Raw genomic sequence first — 25,723 nt, 5'->3', positions numbered from 1 at the left:
TTACCACTTTGAGCCACAGCTCTACTTCCAGTTTTATTGAGTGGTTAACTAGAGTTAAGAGTCACCAGGACTGTTCTGCCTGGGCTGGCTTTGAACCATAATCCTCAGATCTCAGCCTCCTGAGCAGCTGGGATTACAGTTGTGATCTACCAGTGCCCAGCTGATCTCCACCTTCAAAGTAGCTAGGATTACATGCTTGAGCCATCATGCCTGACCTGTTAGTGGGTGTTTGAGACAGGGTCTCTCTCTATTAAGCCCAGGCTGGCTTAGGAGCTCAGGGAATGCTGGGATTATAGGAATGCTCCCACAGACCCGGCCTCAGGAAAATCTCAAAACTGAAGAGCTGGGAGCAGTGGTATGTTCTTAGAATTCCAACAACTTGGGGCTGAGGCAAGAAGACAGCTTGGGCTCAGCAGTATGAGGCCAGGCTGGGAAACAATACCATCTCACAACAATAAAAAATAAGCCAGGCCCTGGTGATCCATGCCTGTAATACAAGCTACTCAGAATACCCAGAGCTAAAGAGCAGTGGTTTGAAGCCAGTACAGGCAGAAAAGCCAGACAAGACTAAAGAACACGAGCTTTGCCGGAAAAGCCAAGTGAGAGCATGAGGCTCTGAGTTCAAGCCCCAGTATCAGTGTCTGGGCCAATACTTTTGGCAAGTTCCTGCCCTGCTCCCCTACCAGGGGATTTACCCTGCCAGGGGCAAAGATGTAAACCCCAGGGACTTCCAAGGACACCCTTCTCACCCCTTTTTTTCTGCTATTGCCCAAGGTTGCAGGTCTCCTTGGTTTTCTGCCTTCAGTGCATCCTTCCTAGGCGGAGTACACATGTGCCAGTTCTACCCGACTTCCAGCTCAGCAGTGGCCTGGGGCAGCAACCAATCAGTGTCCCAGGCCCTCATTCACAGCTAGTCCCACAGCCACACTTGTAGCAGTACTCTCAGGGTGGCCCCAGGGCCAAGAGACCTAACACAGGTGAGCCCATTTGCATACCAGGAATGTGAAAACAGTGCTTCAGAAATTAAAAGTCTTAGAGATCTAGCTGGCTGCATCCCCAAGTGTCCAGTGTTGGTTTTGTTGATTTTTATTCATTTCAGTATTGGAGCTTGAACTCAGGGCCTCACACTCTTGCTCAGCTTCTTCACTCATGGCTGACATTCAACCACTTGAGCCATGCTTCCACTTCTGGCTTTTTTGTTAATTAACTTTCCCAGTTATCTTTGAACCTTGATCCTCATATCTCAGTCACCTGAATAGCTAGGATTACAGGCATGAGCCACCAGTGGCCCCCTCAGTTTTATTACACACACACACACACACACACGCACACACGCACACACGCACACACGCACACACGCGCGCACACACACACACACACACACACACACACACACACACACACACACACACACACACACACACACACACACACACACACACACACACGCCCTCCTCCAGGTGACCTTAAACTTGGGATATTCCTACCTCCACCTGCAGAGCACCCATGTTGTTTCTTTGCAGCAGTAGAGATGGAACTCAGGGCTTCTCACTCACTAGGCAAGTCACATTCCTAGCCCTTGCTTTTCTTGTATATGGTTGTGGTCCCCACCCCTTTCCACAACACCCCACACCCAATCAAACTTTCAAAAGCAAAGGGCAAGCTAAACTCATCAAACGCAGCCCAGGGGCACTGAGATCAGATTTGTAAGTTTATTTGCGCAATGTACGACAGCTACATAATGACTCACATTCATGATATTCCATCACTGAGGAAAACTGCTAAGAATGGTCCGTGTGCGAAATAATTCCTTAGAGAAACACGGAGCTGGAAAAAGAATCACTGAGCAGACCTTAAAAAGAGTTCACTGCATAACATGACAAAAAAGCACAAAGGCTCATTCAGAGAACAAGTTGTGTTCTCCTAACTGGAAGTTATCATTTCACCATGACTGACACCAGACATTAAGATTAAACTAACACTGGTGTTTCTTTTGCCCCTTCCCCCCAAAAAACAAAAATATAACTGCATGTCACTATAGCAACATCCAAAACAGATCAATTTGTTACGATCACTATTTGGTAGAGCAAACTTTACCCCCAAAGGAAAAAATTAAATTAAAAAATTTTAAAAAATTTGAAGACTTAAGTCGTTTTTTTTTTCTTTTGTCATAGGAATACATAACACCTACAGTATAAGTTAATCAATTTCAAGCTACTGTATAGAAACACAACACTGGCATGCACAATATGGTATCGATAGTAATGAAGGAGTAATCATCTCACTGGAAAGACAGGAGCATAGGCAAGTGCATTTCTTTAAAGAGAAAGGAAAGAAAGAAACCATTCAAGCTGCTTAAATAGCGAGTCTTCTATTCCCTCTTCAGTCCCAGCCCTCAGTAAGATTTTATCTTGCATTATTTCTGAAAAGCAGCCAGAGCCAAAGCTAAAATTTAAAGGAAAAATAGGTTTTGTAATTCCAGTAAATCATTTCCGAACACTACAAGGAAGGACATGACACTGCTCGCTGGATGCCAAGATGAGTCACAGAAAGCCCCCCTTCCCCCCGCGTATTTTCCACCTGTGACAGTGACCCCAGGCCTTTGGTGGCACAGCCACAGCCAAGTTTTCTCTGCTTGGTCCTCCTGTGCATCTTGGTGTGGGGGGAGGGCCTTGCTCACTAGTGAGGGGCCCTAGGGAAGGAAAGTCACACTAAACTGTGCAGCATGGCTCCTGCACCACCCATCCGTTCCCTATCACACACACATATTTCTAATGGGAAGCTTGATTCTGGAAAAGGCAATGGCCAGTTTCCTCCATTATTACTCTCCTTGCCTAAGCAAAAGAAAGTGGATGGCAAGTCCTGTGGGCCCATCTTGAGAAGCCCCTGTCCTGGACTGCACTCAGCATGAGACAGGTCATGTTCAGACACATGATCCAAAGGAGAAAGTACGAGGGGCCTCCAGCTAGCAAATGAACTAGCAGACAGTCATGTAAGCTTCCTTCAACTACATAAGCACACAGACTGCAGACAGGTGAATCTCCAACTCCCACACTGTCGGTAGAAGAGAAGTTTTGGTGAGACGGGACGTAGGCGCTCACTTACTCACTACCCGATGAAGATGGAAACCGAGTGATTCAGGGAGGAGAAACTTCCCAGGCTCCCAAACAGACAGCTGTTTGTATCAGGGTCTCCACCTGGCTGGTACTCTAGCTTCAGACTTGTCATACAGCACCACACACCTTCTAGAAAAGACCACCCGGCCTCTCCAGTGGCCTCCCAAGTCCCCTGGGTGCCCGGCCCATGGCACAGTGGGGAAGACTCAGGGCAGAGGGCACAGAGGAACAAATGGCAGTGTGATCTCTGAGGGGCCCAAGCCCTTCTGAAAACATCCTGCCAGGACAGCAGACCCAAGGCCCCTCAACTCTGGTGGCAGGTATTTAACAGTTCTGCTAAAGCGATCAATAACTTTTGTGGTGGATACATGGTATAGGAAGGAAGAACTCAGCCACCTGCCAAGCACCTATAAACCAAAACCAAGAGTTGCCTTGATTCTCCTTAGGCAGGTCTTCCAGCCAAGGAAGGAGACAGGGGGAGAGACAGACACAGACAGACAGACAGCAACACCAACCTGGAAGCAGTGAGTGAGGGCCCTGCAAAGCCAACGCAACAGCAAAGGAAAGCTCACAACCGATGGCTGGATGTCACATATGGCTGAAACGCAGAAATACTGTCAACTGCAACTTAGTGTTAATACTGTTGCCGGCCAGGCCGGAAGTGTAAGGTAGAGAATACCTTAGGCTCCAAGGCTGTCCGTTTGGGATGAACTAGGCTGTGTCTGCAGCGTACACTCTGAAAAAAAAGCACAGCTAAGGAGCTCACATGGACAGGAAGTACCCGAATCTGAAGACAAGAGCAAACGAACATAAAAATCCTTACTGGAACCACAGAACTCACTGAATGAGGGCCACCCATTTACGCTTCTCCATCCTAACACCCTATCACCTGGCAATAAGTTAGACAGACAGCTCCACTTGCACAAACCTACAGAACAATCTGGATGCCTGTGTGAGGTGCTACTCCAGTTCCAGCACAGCTAGCCTGACTTTCCACTAGTGGTATTTTGGCAAAAATGTCAAAAGAGGCAATCAAAGACAGGACAGGTCGTGGGTTTCTCCCTGGGAAGGTCAGCCCTCCCTTTCCCTCCCCCACCCGACCCCCAACTCATGGGAAAAAAATAAAGACTGCAGTAGTAGCATCGGCGTGCGCTGCCAGTCCACCTGGGGCCTTAATTGTTGCCTTCTCCACCGTCGTCGTCTTGCTGATCGCTTGTCCAGAGCGTTAGGTTGTCACGGAGAAGCTGCATGATGAGGGTGGAGTCCTTGTAGGAGTCCTCGTTCAGCGTGTCGAGCTCGGCGATGGCGTCATCGAAGGCGGTCTTGGCCAAGTGGCACGCTTGCTCAGGGGCGTTCTGGATCTCGTAGTAGAAAACGGAGTAGTTCAGAGCCAGGCCCAATCGGATGGGGTGAGTGGGCTGCATGTGCTCCTTGCTGATCTCATGGGCCTCGCTGTAGGCCTTCTCTGACGACTCCACCACTGTCGCCCTCTTCTCACCAGTGGCTACTTCGGCCAGGTAGCGGTAATAGTCCCCTTTCATCTTCAGGTAGAACACTTTGCTCTCGTACTGGGTCTCGCTGCAGTTCTTGATCAGGTAGCTATCCAGCAGGCTCAGCACATCCTGACACACAGCCTCCAGCTCCTTCTCGATCTTCTCGCGGTAGGCACGCACCATCTCTATCTTCTTCTCATTGCCATCTGCAGACGTCTTCTGCTCGATGCTGCTGATTACCCTCCAAGAGGAGCGGCGCGCCCCAACCACATTCTTGTAGGCCACGGAGAGGAGGTTTCGTTCTTCATTGGACAGTGGCTCGTTCAGCTCCGTCACCTGCAGGAGAGGACAACTTGTTACAGCACTGATGACATCATGGCCCAACCACAGATCTATGACAACACACAACACATCTACCAGATGATCCAAGGGATTCACAAGCAGAAAGAGAAGCTTGGTGTGTGTGGAACAGCGATGGGGAAAATGCATCAAGTCCAGTCTTAGATGACACATTGTCAAGTCAACATTTTTTTTTTGGGGGGGGGGAAGGGAAGGAGGAAAGTTGTGGTACTAGTACAGTGTTTTAGCAACTTGGGGAGACAATAAGCAATACATAAGAGAGGTGAACAGATTCCGTGTTTGTGCTTGTGCTGATACTGGGGCTTAAACTCAAGGCCTCAAGCTCTTGCTTAGCTATTTCCTCAAGGCTGGAGCTCTACACTTGAGCCCTGCACCCTTTTCTTACTGCAGACTGAGCCCAGAAAGTCCTGAACTATCATCTAAGTATACCCCAGCCCTGTGGGTCCTCTATAAGGGGACCAGGGACCGGGGACAATAGCATGCTTACTTAGTGAAACTGGTAGTAGCCACTAATTTAAAGGTTACATACATGGAGATAGTTACACCAGAACCTAAACAAATCAGTTTTCTGTTTGTTACAAGCAATGTATTTAAAGAATTCTTTGCTTGGGCTGGAAATGTGGCTTAGTGGTAAGTGTGCTCGCCTAGCATGCATGAATCCATGGGTTCGATTCCTCAATACCACATAAGCAGAAAAAGCCAGACATGGTACTGTGGCTCAAGTGGTAGTGCGCTAGCCTTGAGCAACAGAAGGTCAGGGACAGTGCCCAGGCCTTGAGTTCAAACCCCTGGTCTGGCACAAAAAAAAAAAGGCTTTGCTCTTTACTCAATATCCAGAACATTAGAACATTTACACGATTATCTCTTAAACTGGCCAGTTGTGGTGAGCTAACCTTTTCCTCAGCTTCAAAACCAGGAAACAGGAGAGTGAAGGAATTGCATCAGCACCAATGGGGAAGGGGCGTCTGCCCAGCCCTCTGCAAGCACCTGCTAGAAATGCCACTGGGGATGAGTGGCGATGCTCCTCCCGGGTCCAGTTCTCTGTGAAGCCACTGTGGCTCACTCCTCAGACCACACTGGCCCTGCCACCCCCACAGGGCAAGGGGTGCTCACATCCAGGGTCTGCGAGCAAGCCTCCCTTTTCTCTGGTTCCTGTTTGTCAAGCAGATTTCTGCCCCTTCCATGAGATTCTGCAGAGACCAACCCTGATAGGCTCTTGACCTGGTACTGAGCAACAGCAGAAGCCATGCTGGGTACATGCTTCCTCCTCCCCACAGGGCTGTCTTACGTTACGGTCCCCTAGCTCATCTTCCTGTATTGCGTATCTCTTCTCTATTTCACCATCTTCTCTGGCCTGGCTAGCCCTGAGCTACCTCACACCTCTGCCCACCATGAGCCTGAGCCATGAGAACCAGACAGCAAAGGCCAGGGCTAAGGGCCCTGCATGCCCCTTGGCCCCAGCAGCACACCCTAAAGTTGGCCTGCAGTGCCAAGAGAAGTTTGCATGCCTGCAGCCACAAAGATCAAGTTCTGGCCTTTCCCCTAAATCCCGCTGGACATATTCCAAGAGCCAGAGGCTATTTAAAGCCCCAGTGACCTCAACAATGCACTATACCAGGTCTCCTCTTGCAGAGGAGGAGGAGGAAGAGAAGAGGCAGCGGCGAGCTGGGCTCGAGTCCGGAGGCTGCAGCTGGGATACGGACATTATGAAACAACACCATCATCTTTAGACAGAGCACCTCAGCCACAGTTGGAACATACTTACATGTGCTCTACTGGAGAAAAACTAAGCTAGAGGGGAAAACCTTTTTTTTTTTGGTCAGTTGTGGGGCCTGAGCGCTGTCCCTCAGCTCTTCAGCTCAAGGCTAGTGCTCTACCACTTGAGCCACAGTGCCACTTCCATCTTTTTCTGTGTATGTGGTGCTGAGGAATGGAACCCAGGGCTTCAAGTATGCAAGGCAAGCACTCTACCACTGAGCCACCTTCCTAGCCCTAGAAGGGAAAAACTTTAGTTTTAAAAGGTCTGCTCAAAAGCAAGGAAGAGGGGCTGGGAAGGTGGCTCAGTGGTAGAGCACTTGCCTTGCATGCCTGAGGCCCTGGGTTCGATTCCTCAGCACCACATAAGCAAAAAGAAAAAAGCCGGAAGTGGCGCTGTGGCTCAAGTGGTAGAGCGCTAGCCTTGAGCTGAAGAGCTGAGGGACAGCGCCCAGGCCCAGAGTTCAGACCCCACGACTGGACCCAAAAAAAAAGCAAGGAAGAGTTCCTTAAAACCTCAAACTAGAAGTTACACAACTCTCTTAGAGCTAGGCACTGGTGGTCACATTTGTAATCCTAGCTATTCAGGAGGCTGAGATGTCTAAGAATTGTGGTTCAAAGCCAGACCAGGCAGGAAAGAAAGTTCATGACTTTTTTTTTTTGGTTGGTTGTGGGGCTTGAACTCTGGCCTGAGTGCTGTCCCTCAGCTCTTCAGCTCAAGGCTAGCACTCTACCACTTAAGCTACAGCGCCACTTCCAGTTTTCTGGTGGTTTATTGGAGGTAAGAGTTTCATGGACTTTCCTGCCCCGGCTGGCTTTAAACAGCCTCCTGAGAAGCTAGGATTACAGGTGTGAGCCACCGGCACCCGGCTCATGAGACTTTTATCTCCCAATTAACCAGCAAAAGCCAGAAGTGGAACTGTGGCATAGGTGGTAAGACTGCTAGCCTTAAGAGAAAAAAAGTTCAGTGACAGTGTCCAGTGCCCAAGCTCTGAGTTCAAGCCCAGGACCACCATCAAACACACACCTGCACACATGCATGCATTAAAAAAAAAAAAAAAAGTCCTTTAGGTCGGAACTGGGCTACAACTTAAGTGGCAGAGGGTTTGCCTAGCCCCAGCACCAAAATAAGAAAAACAATAAATAAAGCCCTTTGCTGTTGTTGTTGTTGAGGGGCTTGAACTCTGGGCCTGGGCAATGTCCCTCAGCTCTTCAGCTCAAGGCTAGCACTCTACCACTTGAGCCACAGCGCCACTTCCGGCTTTTTTTCTTTTTGCTTATGTGGTGCTGAGGAATTGAACCCAGGGCCTCAGGCATGCAAGACAAGCGCTCTACCACTGAGCCACCTTCCCAGCCCCAGTCTGTAAGATTTTTATCTCCAATTAGTCACAAAAAGGCTAGAAGTGGAACTGGCTCAAGTGGTAGGGGGCCAGCCTAGTGTGAAAAAGCCAAGAAAGAAAGAGCTGGAGGCCCTGAGTTCCATCCTCCACAAAGGGAAATAAGGTCTCCCCTTTCTCTGTTCCTACTAGCTTAAGTTTAAGTATCTAGTGACTGAAAGATCTCAAATATAAAAAGGATTGAAAAATCTGCAATTCTCACCAATTTCTTTTTTTGGGGGTTGGTTCTGGGGCTTGAACCTGGGCTCTATCTTTGAGCCTCTTTGGGCTCAAGGCTAGCGCTGAGACCACTTAAGCCATAGTAACATTTCTGGTTTTTGAGTGGTTAATTAGAGATAAAGAGACTTTTCTGCCTGGGCTGGCTCATGATCATCAAATCTCATCCTCCTGAGTAGCTCCCATTTTAGGCATGAGCCACTAGCACAGCTTCACCAATTTCAAAAGTAACACTCTAAATCCCAGCTACTAAGGAGTAAGGTATTAATTATGTCAAGTGCTCTTCTCTAAAAGAAATCTTTCCTACCTTAGTAACATTAAGATTCTTAGAAAGCTTCTTAGATGACTTTCTAACCTTGAGGCTTGGAATCAGGTCATTTACAATTTCCTCAAATTTTACCATCTTTAAATTGCAATGAATGCACTATTTAGCTTTTAAACTTTTTTTCTTTAGATCCAGGTTCTGTTATCCAGGCTAGCTTTAACTCCTGATCCTCCTCCTACTTCATCTTCTGAATGCTAAGATTACAGAAATGGCTCATGCCTGTAATCCTAGCTACTCAAGAGGCTGAGATCTGAGGATTGTGGTCCAAAGCCACCCTGGGCAGGAAACTTTGTGAGACTCTTATCTCCAATAAACCACCAGAAAACTGGAAGTGGTGCTGTAGCTAGCACAGGGAAATTGCTCAGGTCTCAAGCCCCCCCCCCCCCCAACAACAAAGATTACAGGAATGTACCATCACACCTAAATACTGAAAATAACTCAATTTAACACTTGAATTAATTTAACTTGGGGCTGGGAAGGTGGCTCAGTGGTAGAGTGCTTGCCTTGCATGCCTGAGGCCCTGGGTTTGATTCCTCAGCACCACATAAGCAAAAAGAAAAAAAGCCAGAAGTGGCACTGTGGCTCAAGTGGTAGAGTGCTAGCCTTGAGCTGAAGAGCTGAGGGACAGCGCCCAGGCCCAGAGTTCAGGCCCCACGAACAGACCCCCCCCCCCAAAAAAAAAGACTTAACTTTACTTAATTGTACACCTAAATACTGAAAATAGCTCAATTTAACACTTGAGTTAATTTAACTTTACGTGCGTGCGTGCGTATGTGTACTGGTCCTGGGGCTTGAAATCAAGGCCTAGGCTCTGTCGTGAGGTTTTTGCTCAAGACCAGCACTCTACTACTTGAGTAACTTCTTGCCTTTCTTCCCCCCTTTGGAGTTAACTGGAGATGAGTCTTTCTTGTCCAAGCTGGCTTTGAACCTTGTTCCTCAAATCTCAGCCTCCTGAGTAGCTGGGATTATAGGCAAGAGCCACTGGCAACTGGCCAGAGAGGGTGTTTTCTGGTTTTTCTTTTTTCTTGGTCATGGGGCTTGAACTCTGGGCCTGATCACTGTCCCACAACTCTTCAGCTCACAAAGTGAGCACTCTACCACTTGAGCTATATCGCCACTTCTGGTTTTCTGGTGTTTTTTTTTTTTTTTAATTGGAGATAAGAGTTTCAAGGACTTTTCTGTCTGGGCTGGCTGTGAACCATGATCCTCAGATCTCAGCCTCCTGAGTAGCTAGGATTAAAGGTGTGAGCCACTGGCAACTGGCCAGAGAGGTATTTTTAAAGGTAGCAACATTGCGGAAACTTAGAAAGTAACAATTTAGCCAGGCACCAGTGGCTAATGTCCTAATCCATAGTATGTTTAGGACAAAGCTCAAAGTCTGAGACAGAAATTTGAGATTTCCTTTTTTTTTTTGTCGGTGGTAGGGCCTGAACTCTGGGTCTGGGCGCTGTCCCTCAGCAATTCAGCTCAAGGGTAGCACTCCAACACTTGATCCATAGCACCCCTTCCAGCTTTTTTTGTGTATGTGGTGCTGAGGAATCAAACCCAGGGCTTCATGCATGCAAGGCAAGCACTCTACCACTGAGCCACCTTCCCAGCCCCCAACTTGAGATTTCTTAACAGTGACTAAGTATGACATTCTCAACTGCCCTACAAAAGTGGTTGCTTGCATTACAGATGTGACTCAGAAAAGGAACTTTTCCCCAAGTCACACCACTCACACACACACTCCACTCTGATGGCTTTAAACTTTTTTTTCTCTCTCTCTCTTTTGGCAGTACTAAGTTTAAGTTTTATTTTTTGCTGGTCATGGGGCTTGAACTCTGGGCCTGGGCGCTGCTGTCCCTCAGCTCTTCAGCTCAAGGCTCACACTCTACCACTTGAGCCACAGCGTCACTTCTGGTTTTTCTGGTGGTTTACTGGAGCTAAGAATTTCACTGAAGTTTCCTGCCCAGGCTGGCTTTGAACCTTGATCCTCAGATCTCAGCATCCTGACTAGCTAGGATTATAGGCCTAAACCACCAGCGCTTGGCTAAGTACTGGGTTTTGAACTCAGGGTGTCTTGCTTCCTAGGTAAAGCTCTACCACCTGGGCCATGCTCCCGCCCCCCAGCTCTATGGCTTTAAATCTTGTGCCTTCTCCCAAACCAAAAGTCTCTTACATGGTAGGTGCTGCCACATACCAGAGAAAGTGTCTCTAATACATGTCTTCTAAGAAGTTATAAGCTCAACTATAAACAAGATGTAGTGGCACTGGGGCTGGGAAGGTGGCTCAGTGGTAGAGCGCTTGCCTTGCATGCCTGAGGCCCTGCGTTCAATGCCTCAGCCCCACATAAGCAAAAAAAAAAGCTGGAAGTGGCGGTGTGGCTCAAGTGGTAGAGCGCTAGCCTTGAGCTGAAGAGCTGAGGGATAGCGCCCAGGCTCAGAGTTCAGGCCCCACAACCAGACCCCCCCCCCCAAAAAAAAAGATGTAGTGGCACATACCTTTAATTTCAGCACTCATAGTATTTTTCCCTCTTCTAATCTCACCTCACTCCCTCCTGTCTCTCTCAGTCTCAGTGCTAGGGATCAAACCTCAGCCTTGATCATGCTAAGCAACCACTGAACTGCATCCTTTGCTAAGAGTGGACATTTTAGAGAACATACAGAAAAATGTCTGATGTCCTTCATTGTAAATACTGATTGTTCTATTGGACAGCCTGCTATGTAGCCCAGGTTGGACTTGAACTTACAAACCTCCTGCCTCCACATGCTGAGCACTGGGATTGCAGGTGTGAGCCGCCACACCTGGCTTGGGAAGCACAAGAGGACAACAAGGGCCATTACAATAATCACAAATGCTTCTTAAACCCATGAACCTGCACTCTGCGCTGTAGAATGGACTCACTCCACTATTTGTTGTCTTAAATGCCTTAAATGGCTCACAGCACAGCTATAACACAGAACCCTACTTACTACTGAAGAATTGTGTATTGCTGCATATTTCTAGAAGAGTCTGCAAGCAGACTGGCTAGGAGGCTGCTGAGGTTGGTAAGCCTGAACGAACTGGTACAGGCAGAAGCCGATCAAGCAAAGCTCTCCACAATTCACAGCTCACACCTGACAAGAAGCAGTACACATATAGTATTCCTTTTTCTCTCCCAGCACTGGGATTTGAACTCACGGCTTCCCTCCCACTTGCTAGGCAGTCTTGACCACTTGAGCCATACTTCCAAGCCCTTTTTGCTCTTGTTACTTTATAATGGTGCCAGTCCAGGAACTTTAAATCAGGCCCTGGGCACTGTCCCTGAGCTTTTTCACTCAAGGCGGTGCTCTAACACTTGAGCCACAGCTCCATTTCCAGCATTTTGCTGGTTAATTAGAGGTTAAGTCTCACATTTTCCTGTCCCGACTGGCTTTGAACCTTGGTTCTCAAGAGATCAGCCTCCCTGAGTAGCTAGGATTACAAGTGTGAGCCACTCTTATCATCCATGCCTCTGGGTTTCCCTAGCAGCTTCACTGTGCCCACCCTATACTGTGTACCTCTGCTCTCTTACTCCACCCATCACAGCTTGAGTCACCAGTGACTCACCCTGCTACTGTAAGGTACTGCTCAGTGTCGAATGACAGCAATTAATGGGCGGATATACATAGCCCACGTTGTTTGCAGAAATGGTCCTAATAATCCCTCCCAACCCTGTATACACTTCCTTCCTTTCCAGTGATTTTCAAGTTCATCCCATCAAGATGGCAGATCTTCCTCCACCTCTAGGAGGTGGGCCTGGCCAAGAACATCAGCACTGGCAAGGAAAGGACAGAGGCCTGAAGGGTGTTTGTGCAGCCCAGGCTTGTGGCTGGAAATGCCCCTTCCTTACTCTCCCTCCCCCCCACATATACAGAAAGAAGCCAGGGTGAACCCTGAGGCTCAATCGGGCAGGTCCAGGGCAGCTGCTCAGCCAACCACAAAACCATGAGGATATGCTCTTTTAGAGTAGTCTGAGAACAAGAATGCAAACTGAAATACATTCCACAGCCCCAAGCTATAGCAACTTAAGGAAAAATATAGTCTTTAATTAAGACCTCAAAGCTGTGTCTACCCTACCAAGTTGTCTACTGTAGCACCTGTACCCAATGTGATGGACGAATTGCTAAATTCTGGGACCAAAGTACAGGACTTTCCTCTTTAAAGAAAAAGAAGGGCAGTTTACTTTCTAGATTCCCCTATTGCTCGTTTGTCTTCTGTCTAAAAATCTTTCCTTTTCTGGAAAAAAAAAAAAAAGGTACTCAGGTTCCAATTCAGGACCTGGAATCTCCCCTCAGCATTTCTGCTTACAACTGGTGCATTCACCACTTGAGCCACACCTTGGGCTGCTGGAAGGATTCTTCCCCACAGCCATGTTAACATCATAACTACCTTCAGGCCTTTCCAAGGCCACGGCACTTGCCATGGATTGTTCCTCTCTGTCTAGACATGTGGGCCCACTTCTCTTATCCCAAGGTTAGCCCCCAAATTAATGATACCTAATAGCTGAATAATATTGATTTTGACAATTACCCCAAACAACACCTTCTTTAGAATTCTTTTTTTTTATTTAACTGTATTTTTTCAATTTTCTTTTTTGGTAGTAGGTAGGGATAGTATGTTGCACTTTCTGCCCACGCTGGCTTTCAATTGTGATCCTCAGTTCTCAGCTTCCCGAGTAGCTAGGATTACAGATATGAGCCACCAGCACCCTTGCTCCCAGAATCTTTTTTTTTTTGGCCAGTCCTAGGCTTTAACTCAGGGCCTGGGCACTGTTCCTGAACTTCTTTTACTCAAAGCAAGCACTCTACCACTTGAGCCACAGCACCACTTCCAGCCTTTTCTGTTTATGTGGTACTGAGAAATCAAATCCAGGGCTTCATGTATGCTAGGCAAGCACTCTACCACTAAGCCACATTCCCAGCCCTTCCAGAATCTTTATTTTTTTGGTCAGTTGTGGGGCTTGAAACTCTGGACCTGGGAGCTGTCTCTGAGTTCTTCAGCTCAAGGCAAGCGCTCTACCATTTGAGCCACAGTGCAACTTTTAGTTTTCTGGTGGTCAGAGGTAAGAGTCTCAAGGACTTTCCTGCCCAGGCTGGGTATGAACCACAACCCTCAAATCTCAGCCTCCTGAGTAGCTAGGATTACAGATGTGAGCCACCAGTGCCTGGCTCCCTCTAGAATCTTTTAAAGAGAGGATCTCCCCATGTAGCCCAGGCTGGCCTTGTGCCTCAGCCTCGGAATTCAAGAATTACACATATTCACTACCATTCCCTGTTAGGAAACCCCCTTTGCTGTTTCTACTTGATTTTGTGGAATGAACACTCGCACAAACACTAACAATGCCTATCCACATTTTTCCTGATTTTGTGCTAACATCATTCCCCTCCTGTCTGCCTAAATGCCCATAAACCACTCAACTGTCTACAAAATTACCATCCAAGATTGAAATACTAGCATCAGGGGCTGGGAAGGTGGCTCAGTGGTAGAGCGCTTGCCTAGCATGCCTGAGGCCCTGGGTTTGATTCCTCAGCACCACATAAGCAAAAAGAAAAAAGCTGGAAGTGGCGCTGTGGCTCAAGTGGTAGAGTGCTAGCCTTGAGCTGAAGAGCTGAGGGACAACGCCCAGGCCCAGAGTTCAGGCCCCATGACCAGACCCAAAAAAACAAAAACAAAAACAAAACCCTAGCATCAGGGCTGGGAATGTGGCTTAGTGGTAGAGGGCTTGCTAGCATGCATGAAGCCCTGAGTTTAATTCCTCAGTACCACATAAAACAAAAAAAGCCAGAACTGACACTGTGGCTTGATTGGCAGAGTGCTAGCTTTGAGCAAAAGAAGCTCAGGGATAGTGCCCAGGCTGAGTTCAGTCCCCAGCACTGGGGAAAAAAAAAAAAAAGGATGTCGTACACTGGTGGCTCATACCTGGAATCCTAACTACTCAGGAGTCTGAGATCTGAGGATCGAGTTCCAAAGCCAGCCCGGGCAGGAAAGTCCGTGAGACCCTTGTCTCCAATAAACTAGAAAACCGGAAGTGGTGCTGTGGCTCAAGCAGTAGAGCGCTTGCCTTGAGCTGAAGAACACAGAGACAGCGCCCAAGCCCAGAGTTCAAGCCCCACAACTGACAAAAAAAAGGAACAAACATAGGACCTTAATAAAAATTTCTTTTGCTTTATTTAAACCTAGACTATCCATCAATCTCAAGGCCAACTGAAATTAATACATATACAGTAGTCAGAGAATTACATGCTTCTGTAAAGAATGTAATGTATATTAAAATTAATGAAGGCAGACCAATAAAGCTGGGAATGGTAATTAAACACTTATAACCCTATCAACAGGGAGTCTGATCAGTTTAAGGGGAAACCTGGGCCTCTCCCTTTTTGTTGTTTTTGTGGAGGTCCTGGGGCTTGAACTCAGAGCCTGGGGGCATTTTCCCCCCTCAAAGCTATCATGCATTCTACCACTTGAACCACAGCCCTACTTCCAGTGGGTGTCCCCATCTCCCCCAACCCCCATAGTTTATGGGAGGTTAAGAGTCTCATAGGTTTTCCTGCCTGGGCTGGCTTCAAACCATGCTCCTCTGATCTCAGCCTCCTATGTAGCTAGGATTATGTGGAATGAGCCCACAGCAAGCTACAATTCCTTGAGCCTTTAGGAAGAAAAATACCCTTTGAGCTCAAACTTTAGGTAAGCATTTTTAGCTATAAACTGGTAAGAATAATAACTTTTGCTCCCCTTCCCATCTCCCCCACACACACCCCCTCTAATCCATATTTGTATAGCACAATGTGGGCTTATTTTGGCCTGGACAAAAGCATGAGTCTTGGGGGTCACCCATGCCTATAATCCTGGCTATTCAGGAGGCTGAGATGTGAGGATCCTGGTTTGAAGCCAGAACAGGCAGGAAAGTCCTGAGACCCAAAGTATGGCTCAAGTAGTAGACCTGCAGACTCTGAGCTCAAACTCTAGAACCATCATTACAAAAAAAAAAAAAAGCCAAGGGCTGGGAAGGTGGCTCAGTGGTAGAGCACTTGCCTTGCATGCTCGAGGCATTGGGTTCGATTCCTCAGCACAACATAAGAAAAAAGCCGGAAGTGGTGCTGTGGCTCAAGTGGTAGATTGCTAGCCTTGAGCTGAAGAGCTGAGGGACAGCGCCCAGGCCCAGAGTTCAGGCCCCATGACCGGACCCCAAAAAAAAAAAAAAAAGCCAGAAGCAAGTGATTCACCCCTATAATCCTAGCTAGTCATGAAGCTGAAGCTGAGATATGAGATCATGGTTTGACGTCAGCCCAGGCAGGAAAGTCTGTGACTTTTATCTCTAATTAACCAGAAAACCACAAGTGGTCCTGTGGCTCATAGGGGTAGGGTGCTAGCCTTGAGTGAAAAAGCTTAGGGACAGCATCTAGGCCCAGAGTTGAAGCCCCACAATCAACAAAAAAAGCCAAAACTTCCCATGAATGCTAGGCACGTATTCTACCACTGAGTTCCACATCCAGCCTAGTAGTGTCTAATTTAAGTCAATTTCAGTCAATGCAGGAATACTTAACCAAACATACCTTTTTTTCCACTAGTATCCTGAGGCTGGTCACACTCAACATATAGGCTTTATTTATTTATTTTTTTTGTCAATTGTAGGGCCTGAACTCTGGGCCTGGGCGCTGTCCCTCAGCTCTTCAGCTCAAGGCTCACTCTACCACTTCAGCCACAGCGCCACTTCCAGCTTTTTATGCTTATGTGGTGCTGAGGAATCAAACCCAGGGCCTCATGCATGCAAGGCAGCACTGTACCACTGACTACCTTCCCAACCCCCCAGGCTGATTTTTTTTTTTTTGTAGTTCATGTGTATGGGCACTGTCCCTTAGCTCTTCAGCCCTACCACTTGAGCACAGCTCCACTTCTGGCTTCTTCTGTTTATGTGGTGCTGAGGAATCAAACCCAGGGCCTCACACATGTGAAGCAAGCACTCTACCACTGAGCTACCTTCCCAGCCCACCCCCCCAGGCTGAATTTTTACAGCACATATTATCATTACTAGTCTTTAGTATACACATACATGTATACACACACACACACACACACACACACACACACACACACACACTAAGTGAACAAAGCTAAGACCAAATCCAAGAGTATTGTAAATCCAAGAGATATTTCTAAGTCATTAAGTTATAGCTATATAGGAAACTGAGGTTCGAAGCCAGCTGGAGCAGGAAGGTTCATGAGACTATGTCTAATTAATCAAAATTACATCTAATAAAGATAATAAAAAATAAAAAAATAATTAATCAAAATTCGCTTGGAAGTGGAGCTGTAGTTCAAGTGGTAGCTCAGGGATAGTGCCCAGGCCCTGATTTCAATCCCCAGTACTGGCACACAAAAAAGTTTTGGAGAGTAAGCCAACAGAAATATTTTGTGAAAAAATTTTAAATCAAATGTCAGTGTATGAAATTTACTGTATTGTTTTTCCTTCCTTCCTCAGTAGTGTGTAGGGTAGTTGTTATTCTGTAGAACTGTCAAAATGAAGAAAAAATAAATTAGCAGTTTGTTCAGCTGATGTGGTTATTCACTGGAAATATCACAGGTTGGCTATGATTCTGTTGTTTTGCTACTGAGACATGGTCCAACCTGAGGCTGGCCTTGAACCTATGATCCTTCTGTCCCAACCATTTCATGCTGGGAACTGCAGGCTATATGTACATCACCAGGTCCAACACCTAAATACTGGCAGAATGCTGCCCCATAGGTGTGGCACCACATCCACCCACTCACAACCCACCCAGGCTCCCGTCCTCCTGGGAATACAGGCTGATGGCACACAGCACTTGTATGTCAACTGAAGGCAGGCACTGCTCTTAAAGCCAAGGAAAGTAGCAAATGATCTGCCATCTGAATTAAATGCCTTCATTGGAAACTGCACCGTGAGGGTGCCAAATGTGAATGTAAAGAGATTTTGCTGGTATTGGAGCATCTGTGGTAAATAAAGGGAAATTTTAGGTAGACAAAAAGCCATCTTCCAAAATGGTAAATAATCCCAAAGGAGCCAGAAGAGCGAAAACTATGTAGACAGACTGCCAACTGTTGTGTGTTATGGAAGCTGGGGCACGAGGCTGATTAAACCCTCATCCTTGTTAAGTGTGCAGTTTCCATTAAAGCAAAGCATGGCAAGGGTTCTTACCATGGAAGGGGGCGGGGAGAATGCAAAAGGGAGGAAAGGAAGAGAGCCTGACTCAAACAGGCCATCTACATGTTTTCTGCTGCACCTTTTTCTCTTCCAAGTAGAAAGGGTGCTACTTATGGATTTATTGGAGGGTGTCAGTACTAGGGCTTGAACTCAACTCAGGGCTTTGACTCTCACTTGGCTTTTTTGCTGCCTGCTGGCACTCTACCACTTGGGCCATACCTCCAGTCTGACATTTTGCTGGTTGGAAATAGAATGACATTTCTTCCTGGGCTGACTTCAAACTGCAGTCCTCTAGGTCTCAACAGCCAGAATAAATGATCTATATACAATACTCAATTACTTCAAAACTTTTTTCCCCTAGGATCTCACCATGTAACACAAGGCTAGCCTCAAACCCAGGATCCTCTAGTCTCAGCCCATGAAAGGCTGAGATTACAGGATAGGAGTGCCCTGACAGGTCCAGCTTTGGTTTGTGTTCGCATAATGCTAAGGGCGGAACCCAGGACCTTATAAATGGGAGGCAAGCACTTTACCATTGAGCCATGTCTATGGTCCCCTTTATGTATTTGTTTGCTTGTATGGAGGTTGAAATCAGAACCACATGCTCTGGCTCAGCTTTCTTGATCAGTGCTGGTGCTATGCCACCTAAGCCACACCTCTAGCCTAGCCTCTTGCTGGATAGCTGGAAATGATTGGAGTCTTGAGCTAGTCTAATAAACTAGCCTCAAACCATGATCCCCAAGGTTCCAGTCTCCTGAGCTGGTATTACAGGTGTGAGTCACGTTGAAAGCTGACTATATTTTTTTTTTCTTGTACCAGTCTGGTGGCTTCAATTCAGGGCCTGGGCTCTATTCCTGAGCTTTTATGCTCAACAGCAAAGTTGGAATTTCAGGCAAATAGCTTTAAAACATACTTCTAGCTCTAAAAATAGCAGGAAGCTGGTAGCTTAAGCCTGTAATCCTACCTACTCAGGAGACTGAGATCTGAGGCTCACAGTCCTTAAGATGCTCATCTCGAACTAACCAACAAAAAAGTCAGCAGTGGAGCTGTGGCTCAAGTGGCGGTATGCCAGCCTTGCATGAAAAAGCTAAGGGACAACTCATCCAGATTCTGAGTTCAAGCCTCAGGACTGGCACAATTTAAAAAAGAAAAATTAGCCAGGAACAGTGGTGTGTGTCTATACTTAGGCTGAAAACAGGAGAATCCTTGAGCGTAGGACTTGGAGGCCAGTCAGGGCAACAGAATGAGATCCCAAATCCAAAAAGCTGGAGGGGAGGAGAAGGTTTGAGGTATCACTCACTTGTACAACAGTGTTGGGCAGTGAGGTTCTGGGTTCAATCCTCAGCACCAAGTAAAAATTTAAGCCTTTTTCTTCATCCTTTAAATACCAACACCATAGGAACCTTTGCTTTTTAGATCTAGGATACTTAAAACATGGCAGCTCAGGTGTCATATCAATTATTCCTTTTAAGAAGCTGCAGAAATTCTAATGAGCTCTACTGTCTCTAATGAAACTTGCCTTTTACAGCCCTCCTCAGGCTGCCTCTTGGCCACTTCTCAACTTCGTGGTAGCGCTGCAGCTGTTCCACACTAGGCAAGAGGGCATGAGCCCTCCTCAACTCTTCAGGGAGTGTTCAGAGGCCCTGTGTCACAAACAGGAGAGGGAAGCCGAGTATTCCCATCCCCCTGAACAGTGAAGCTGTTTTCTCTCCAAAGATGAAGAGGCCAAGAACAACGAGCTCAGTTGGGATTTTGTTTGTAACATTATATTAAAATCTACAGTGAGGCACTAGTGGCTCACACCTGTCTGTAATCCTAGTGAGGATCCTAGTTCAAATTCAAAGCCAGGCTGGGCAAACAAATCCAAGACACTTGTTTCAATTTAACCAGTAAAATGGCAGAAGTAGAGGTATGGCTCAAGTGGTAGAATGCCAGCCTTGAGTGAAAAAGCAAAGTACCAGGCCCTAAATTCAAGCCCCAGGATGGCACAAAATATTAGAATAACTTTTTTTAATGTTGCTAGGAGCCAGTGGCTTATGCTACAATCACAGCTACTTAGGACGCTGAGATCTAAAGATTGTGGTTCAAAGCCAGACAGTGCAGGAAAATCCATAAAAGTCTTATCTCCAATTAACTACTAAAAGCTGGAAGTAGAACTGTGGCTCAAGTGGTAGAGTGCTCATCTTGAGCCAAAGAAACTCAAGGACAGTACAGTACCCAGCAGGTTTTCAGATACACTCTTACAACTGATACCTTGCAGGCAATTTGGCTTCCCAGCCACTAGTTCTTTAAAAAAGGAGAAAGTCATGTGTATGTTCTTTATGATCTATAATCTTCATTACTTCTACCAAATTATGGGGCCAGCTGGGCAAGGTAACACATACCTGTAATTCTAGCTCTCAGGAGTCTGAGGGCAAAAAGATATCAACTTAGAGGCAAGATAGGGCTACCAAAGCAAGACCCTGTCTTAAAACACACACACACACACACACACACACACACACACAAGATATGGTTCCATACACAATCAAGAAACAGCCAGGCACCAGTGGCTCATACCTGTAATCCTAGCTACTCAGGAGGCTGAGATCCGAGGATCGCAGTTCAAAGCCAGCCTGAGTAAACAAAGTCCCTGTGAGACTCTTATCTCCAATTAACCACTCAAAAACCAGAAGTGTACCTGTGGCCCAAGTGGTAGAGGTCTAGCCTTGAGCACAAAGAGGCTCACGTTCAGTGCCCAGGTCCCGAGAGTTCAAGCCCCACAATCAACCAAAAAAAAAAAAAAAAAGGTGATACTGAAAATGGAATTTGGGGGACGGTAGGTAATATAATAAAAAATTGTTATGAGTCGTTTATAGAAATAAGTGTGTGACTCCCGCCTATAATCCTCCTCAGGAGGCTGAGATCTGAGGACTAAAAGTCCACAAGACTTATCTCCAATTAATGAAGAGCAAGCTGGAAGTAGAGTTGTGACTTAAAGGGCTAGAGCATTAGTCTTGATCAAAAGGACTTAGGGACAGTGCTCAGGCCCCAAGTTCAAGCCCCTTAACCAAAAAAAAAAAAAAAATTAAGTGCGTTTTTTTTTCCCCTCATCTTTAAAGGGGTCCTTCCCCCCACCCCACCTCCCCATGGTGCATGAAGTGTTGAAGGAATACAGATTTATCAGATGTTCTGCCAGATAAAAGGTTAGCTGGATAAAAGGCCAGGGTAGAATTCTCACTTTGTGCATGAGGATCACATTGGTGACCAAAACAAGGCACTTAATGCCCAACACTGGAGCTCCATCAGCTTTTAGTGCTATGCAAAACAGCTCTCTCTCTTAGAACCAGGGAGGGACAATCACCACACATGGGGCTGCCTGGGGCTGAAAATGAGCAGCAAGAACACAGCAACATTTCTATAGTCTGTAAGAGTTAATGGTTTGTTCAGATTTCAGATCAATTGTTCTTATTTATTTGGGTGAGCATCCTGTGGCTTTTAAGCTCTATGGCTCCCTAAATGGCAGTACAATACAAGCCTAGCTAATTTATGCTGAAAAGGTTCAGATGCTGGAAAACAAAGAGGAAGGGATAACCAATTACCACTGGTATGAGCTGTGCCGGGCACTTCCCAGACACATTCCTGAATTGGTAATCACATTCTGAAATGCAGCCAGTCATGGTCCAAGACCAGCACTACTAGTTTAAAATAGCATTTTCTTATTTTTTGAACTAGATTGAGGTGACAGCGACACACCAGAATGTACTAAACACCATTCAGTGGCCTGCTTGCAATCTGTTATGTGACACTGCTCAACAAAAAGTCTTCTCCACTCTTATAACAGAATTTAGCTAAATAAATAAGGTTTCCCCAAATACTGAAGACAAAGAAGACCTACCAGCACTGTTAATGAGGATGTCCATTGCGTTTAACATCTTTTATCTAACATAATTCAAGACATGCATTGGAGAGTTTTTTTTAAATCAGAAATAACTGAATATCCATTTGGGCATTGTGATGGCTATCACCTGGAAAGTAACCCAAAGAGAACAATTCCAGACACTGGACAGGAATAATGGCTGGCAGGACTCCACCTGAGAGCTAAAGGCATCATTACTCCATTAGTGATAATGGCTATTGATCCAGCCTCCTAGAAGAGCTGGCAGGAGACATAGAATAAATACTGCAGATAGGAAGGTTTTACTGTCTATTGATGCCCTGAGTTTTGTTTCTATACATAATTATGATGGCCATTTGCCACCCATACCCATGCCCCTACAACCCAAGTAGATTGCTTCAAGAAAACTAGTGGTCTAGAACCTTCCCTCCCATCACATCAAGTACCAGGGCTCAACTTAGAATATTCCCATCTCAGGAGGATGTCCAAAGGACAAGACATTCAGTGGTAACCTTCCTTGCCAGAGGGAATTATGGGTAATACCCCCAGAGGGGATGCTTGATACTACAGTCTCCAACACAATGTCTACCATTTCCCTCTACATACAAACATATGATGAAGTTACACCTGTAAATTAGACCCATTAAGGGATTAATAACAACTACTGACAGAACAATTCTAAGCCTGTGATGCTATTTGATGTGATCCCATTTCATATTTTGGACAATGGTTATCAAGGGTAACTGACGTCAGAAGAAAAATAACTGGGGAGGGGGGGGGCTGGTACTAGGGCTTGAGCTGTTCTTTAGCTTTTTCGCCAGTGGCCTTTTGCTGGTTAAGTGGAAATAGGAATCTCATTGCCAGGGCTGGCTTCAAATTGTGATCCTCAAATCTCAAGTCTCCTTGGTAGCTAGGATTACAGGAATAAACCACTGACAAAAAAATTTTAAGTATGAATAAAGGGGAACTAGTAATATTATCTAACATGTAGGAAGCACCTGAGTATTTATGCTGTTCTTAAGTCCAGAACTACCTAACATTTCTACCCTACTCACCACATAAAACTACTCTGCACATTCCAGCTCTGTCATTACCGGGATAATTACGATAAATGCAAATAAGTTTTAACTTTCCTATGAAGATGTCAGCCTTCCAAAAGAGCACAAGTGCTAAGACTGAGCTTTTTTCTTTGTTTTTTCAAGTCCTCCTTGATGACTTCTTAAATTTTTTTATTTTAAGAGGGAGGGTGGTTGAAAGATGTGACTTAAGTTGCACAGCACCTGCCTAGCAAGCCTGACACCCTAGGTTCAAACCCCTCCCCCCTCATCACCAAGGATTGGATTTAGCTACTAGACTACACACCAGCCACATGACTTTTCTGAACTGGGTAGAAACAGCTGTGTAGTAGTTATCATTTTTTTAATGCACCTACTATGTTCCTTAATAAATACCCAACTATGCAAGTAGGAAAAATAAGGGTTAAAAGTAGCTTGTTTCCTGAACTAGGTTTGGTAAGAACTTTATCTTACAAACCACTCTTCCCTCCATAGTAAAGGAGCAAATCCCAAAAGACAGCCTTCCCAAATTGTGATATTAAGCATCTGGTAATGGATTCCTATTCCCTAACGATACTGGAAATGACCCAGAAGGAAGCCTTCTTTTTCAAGGTTTTTATTAAAATCTGTCCAGTTAATTACTTGCAATCACCTATTATGTTCCACTCTTGCACTATGGGTAGAAGTATGTTCTTATTTAAAAATTATTTTATTACATAATTGCCCAAATTCAAGAACAGGGCATGTCTGAAAATATGAAATTACCTTAGGAACTTTTGTTCAGACAACTGAATGTAAGGTGAATTAGGCATAGAGGTCACATGTTTGCATGTCTAAGGGTAAATGAAATCTCTTATTTTTTGGACCAATTTTTTATCTGGTGGAAGAAGAGCTTTGTTTCACCTGACTTATCAGCTAATTTCTGCATTACCTTGGACAAATGCCATTTGCAAACTCCCTAGCAGCCCTTAGGTGCATTGCAGCCTCTGTGTCATTGTGTGTGACATCACTGGGCTGTTATGGGTATGGGTGCGAGGTCACTCGCTTTCCTGTGAAATTAGAAATATGGAAAAATTAATCTAAATAACACAAATTAAAAGCTATTTCCCACAGTGGATACCTAACTTAAGGTCCAACTTGTATCATTTCAGCATGAACACATGATAAAACAGCAACTGTAGCAGTAGTAGTATTCCCAATTCAGAACCAATTCTTTTTTTCTTTAATAAGAAAAAAAAATGGCAGCTGGCTCAATTACAAAACCTTGCAAGAGTTAATATATTTAAGTATTAATCTGTAATATCCCTACTACTACATTTAGAGGATTTGACATGAAGGTACACATGCCAGCATTCACTTCACACTGGAAATGTATTTTTTAAATCTTTGTTACATAAGGCAGTAAGATCGATAGTAAGATAATGGGAAGACTAAATTTTTACGTTTCATTTTATAATATTTGATTCTTCCTCTCTCCTCTAACACCTTATTAGATAGTGTTAGTAAGAAAATGGTGCAACACTAACTGGTAGAAATTTGCATCCCAGACAAAAAACGTGACAACTGGAGATTAATCTTATCAGCAAGAGGATACATTCGCTTAAAATTCTTTAGAGCCTCAGATGTATCTAAACAACAAAAAAAATTCCCCCCCTTAAAGTAACTCCTCCCATCCTCCACCCAGTCTAGGCTCTCTGCAATATGACAAATGCAGAATCTTCTAGAACGACTTGATCCTGCCTCCCACCACCGCTTTTGTTTGCGATATCAGATCCGACGGAATACATATATTTTTTTCTTCAATTTAACAGGTATTTTCAGCAGACGCGTGCCTGAATTCTAAATAGAAACAGTATAAGTACAAATTGAACCAGACGGCTCACATTCACAGGCTTTATTTTAAAGGCAATACCTACCCTTTCTGATACAAAAACATTTAAGGAAAATGGAAATGACATGTGGAGAGCGATCAATGAAAACGCCAGCGAGACAAATGTTCCCCTACCCTTCCTAAAAGCCAGAGGGACTAGGCTTTGGGGAATGGAGGAAAAAAAAAAAAAAAGAGGGGCCTTTTGTTAAGAAAAACGTGAGAGCAAGGTTTCGATTTTGCACTGATTTTTCAAAGAGACTCTAGGTTATTTTTCCCTTCGGGAAGGTTCTTTAAAGATTCTGCCAGGGGAAGACAGTGGGGAGATGATGAAGGGTGGTGGGGTAGAAAACTGGGAGACCTGCTGAGTGAATGGGAAAGGCGCCGCCCAGACACCAGGGAGAGAAAAGAGGAACCGCATCCATGCGGTCCCCCGCCCCCACGCCTGGGCTGGGAGGAGGGGAAGCGGGGCACAAAGGATGCGCACGGCCCCCGCTCGGGTCCCCGCTGGATCCGGAGACGCCGAGACCCCCGACCTCGCTCCCACCCGCAGACCCCGCCCCAGCCCGAGCCCGAGCCTCCCAGGCCGCCCCACCCGGCTCCGGGGACCTCGCGGAGAAGCCGCGTCACCACCCGGGACCCGGTCGCGAGCAGGGTCTTCCCCGGGGGCCCCCTCGCCAAGAGAGATGGAACGGAGCCCTGATGAGCCTCCACCCCGCCCCGGGCCGTCCCCGCCCGGCCTGAAGGCCCGGGAGAGGCCAGGGCGCGGCGGGGGGAGGGGAGGAGACACTCACGTTCTTCATGGCCGCGGCCATGTCGTCGTAGCGCTCCGCCTGCTCGGCCAGCCGGGCTTTCTGCACCAGTTGCTCGCGGTCCACCATCTTCGTGGGCTGGATCGGGCCGGAGGAAGGAGACCTGGAGGACGGCTGCGGCGGGGCTGGAAGCCGTGTGCGGGAGCGACCGACTCACGAAGCGAGCTGCTGAGGCGGCGGCGGCGCAGAGGAGGTGGCGGGAGCTGCGACCGCGGGACCGGGCGCGAGGCGGCTGCGGCGGCTGTGCGTGCCGCGGGCGGACAACC

The 25,723-nt window shown here is 46.4% G+C and overlaps 1 protein-coding gene across 1 annotated transcript; it reads right to left on the bottom strand.

Annotated features, from left to right (window-relative positions):
• Window positions 1–1,698: 1,698 nt before the first annotated feature.
• Window positions 1,699–25,690, bottom strand: Ywhag (tyrosine 3-monooxygenase/tryptophan 5-monooxygenase activation protein gamma). The gene is made up of 2 exons (XM_070033637.1): window positions 25,440–25,690; window positions 1,699–4,945 (listed from the first exon to the last, which is right to left on the bottom strand). The coding sequence occupies exons 1-2, from the start codon at window positions 25,524–25,526 to the stop codon at window positions 4,289–4,291; spliced, it is 744 nt and encodes a 247-aa protein (XP_069889738.1). The 5' UTR covers window positions 25,527–25,690; the 3' UTR covers window positions 1,699–4,288.
• Between the last annotated feature and the right edge of the window lie 33 nt (window positions 25,691–25,723).

Source organism: Dipodomys merriami, unplaced genomic scaffold (genome assembly GCF_024711535.1).
Source record: "Dipodomys merriami isolate MVZ:Mamm:240054 unplaced genomic scaffold, mDipMer1.0.p SCAF_22, whole genome shotgun sequence".
NCBI classification, from domain to species: Eukaryota; Metazoa; Chordata; class Mammalia; order Rodentia; family Heteromyidae; genus Dipodomys; species Dipodomys merriami.
The sequence above is the reverse complement of the archived record's forward strand: the minus strand, read 5'-3'. Positions and strand labels throughout refer to the sequence as shown.

Coding starts and splice junctions, on each gene's coding strand:
- Ywhag (XM_070033637.1), bottom strand. CDS start 25,526: ATGGTGGACCGCGAGCAACTGGTGCAGAAAGCCCGGCTGGCCGAGCAG. Junction 4,946..25,439: donor TGGCCGCGGCCATGAAGAAC/GTGAGTGTCTCC, acceptor CCTCTCCTGCAG/GTGACGGAGCTGAACGAGCC.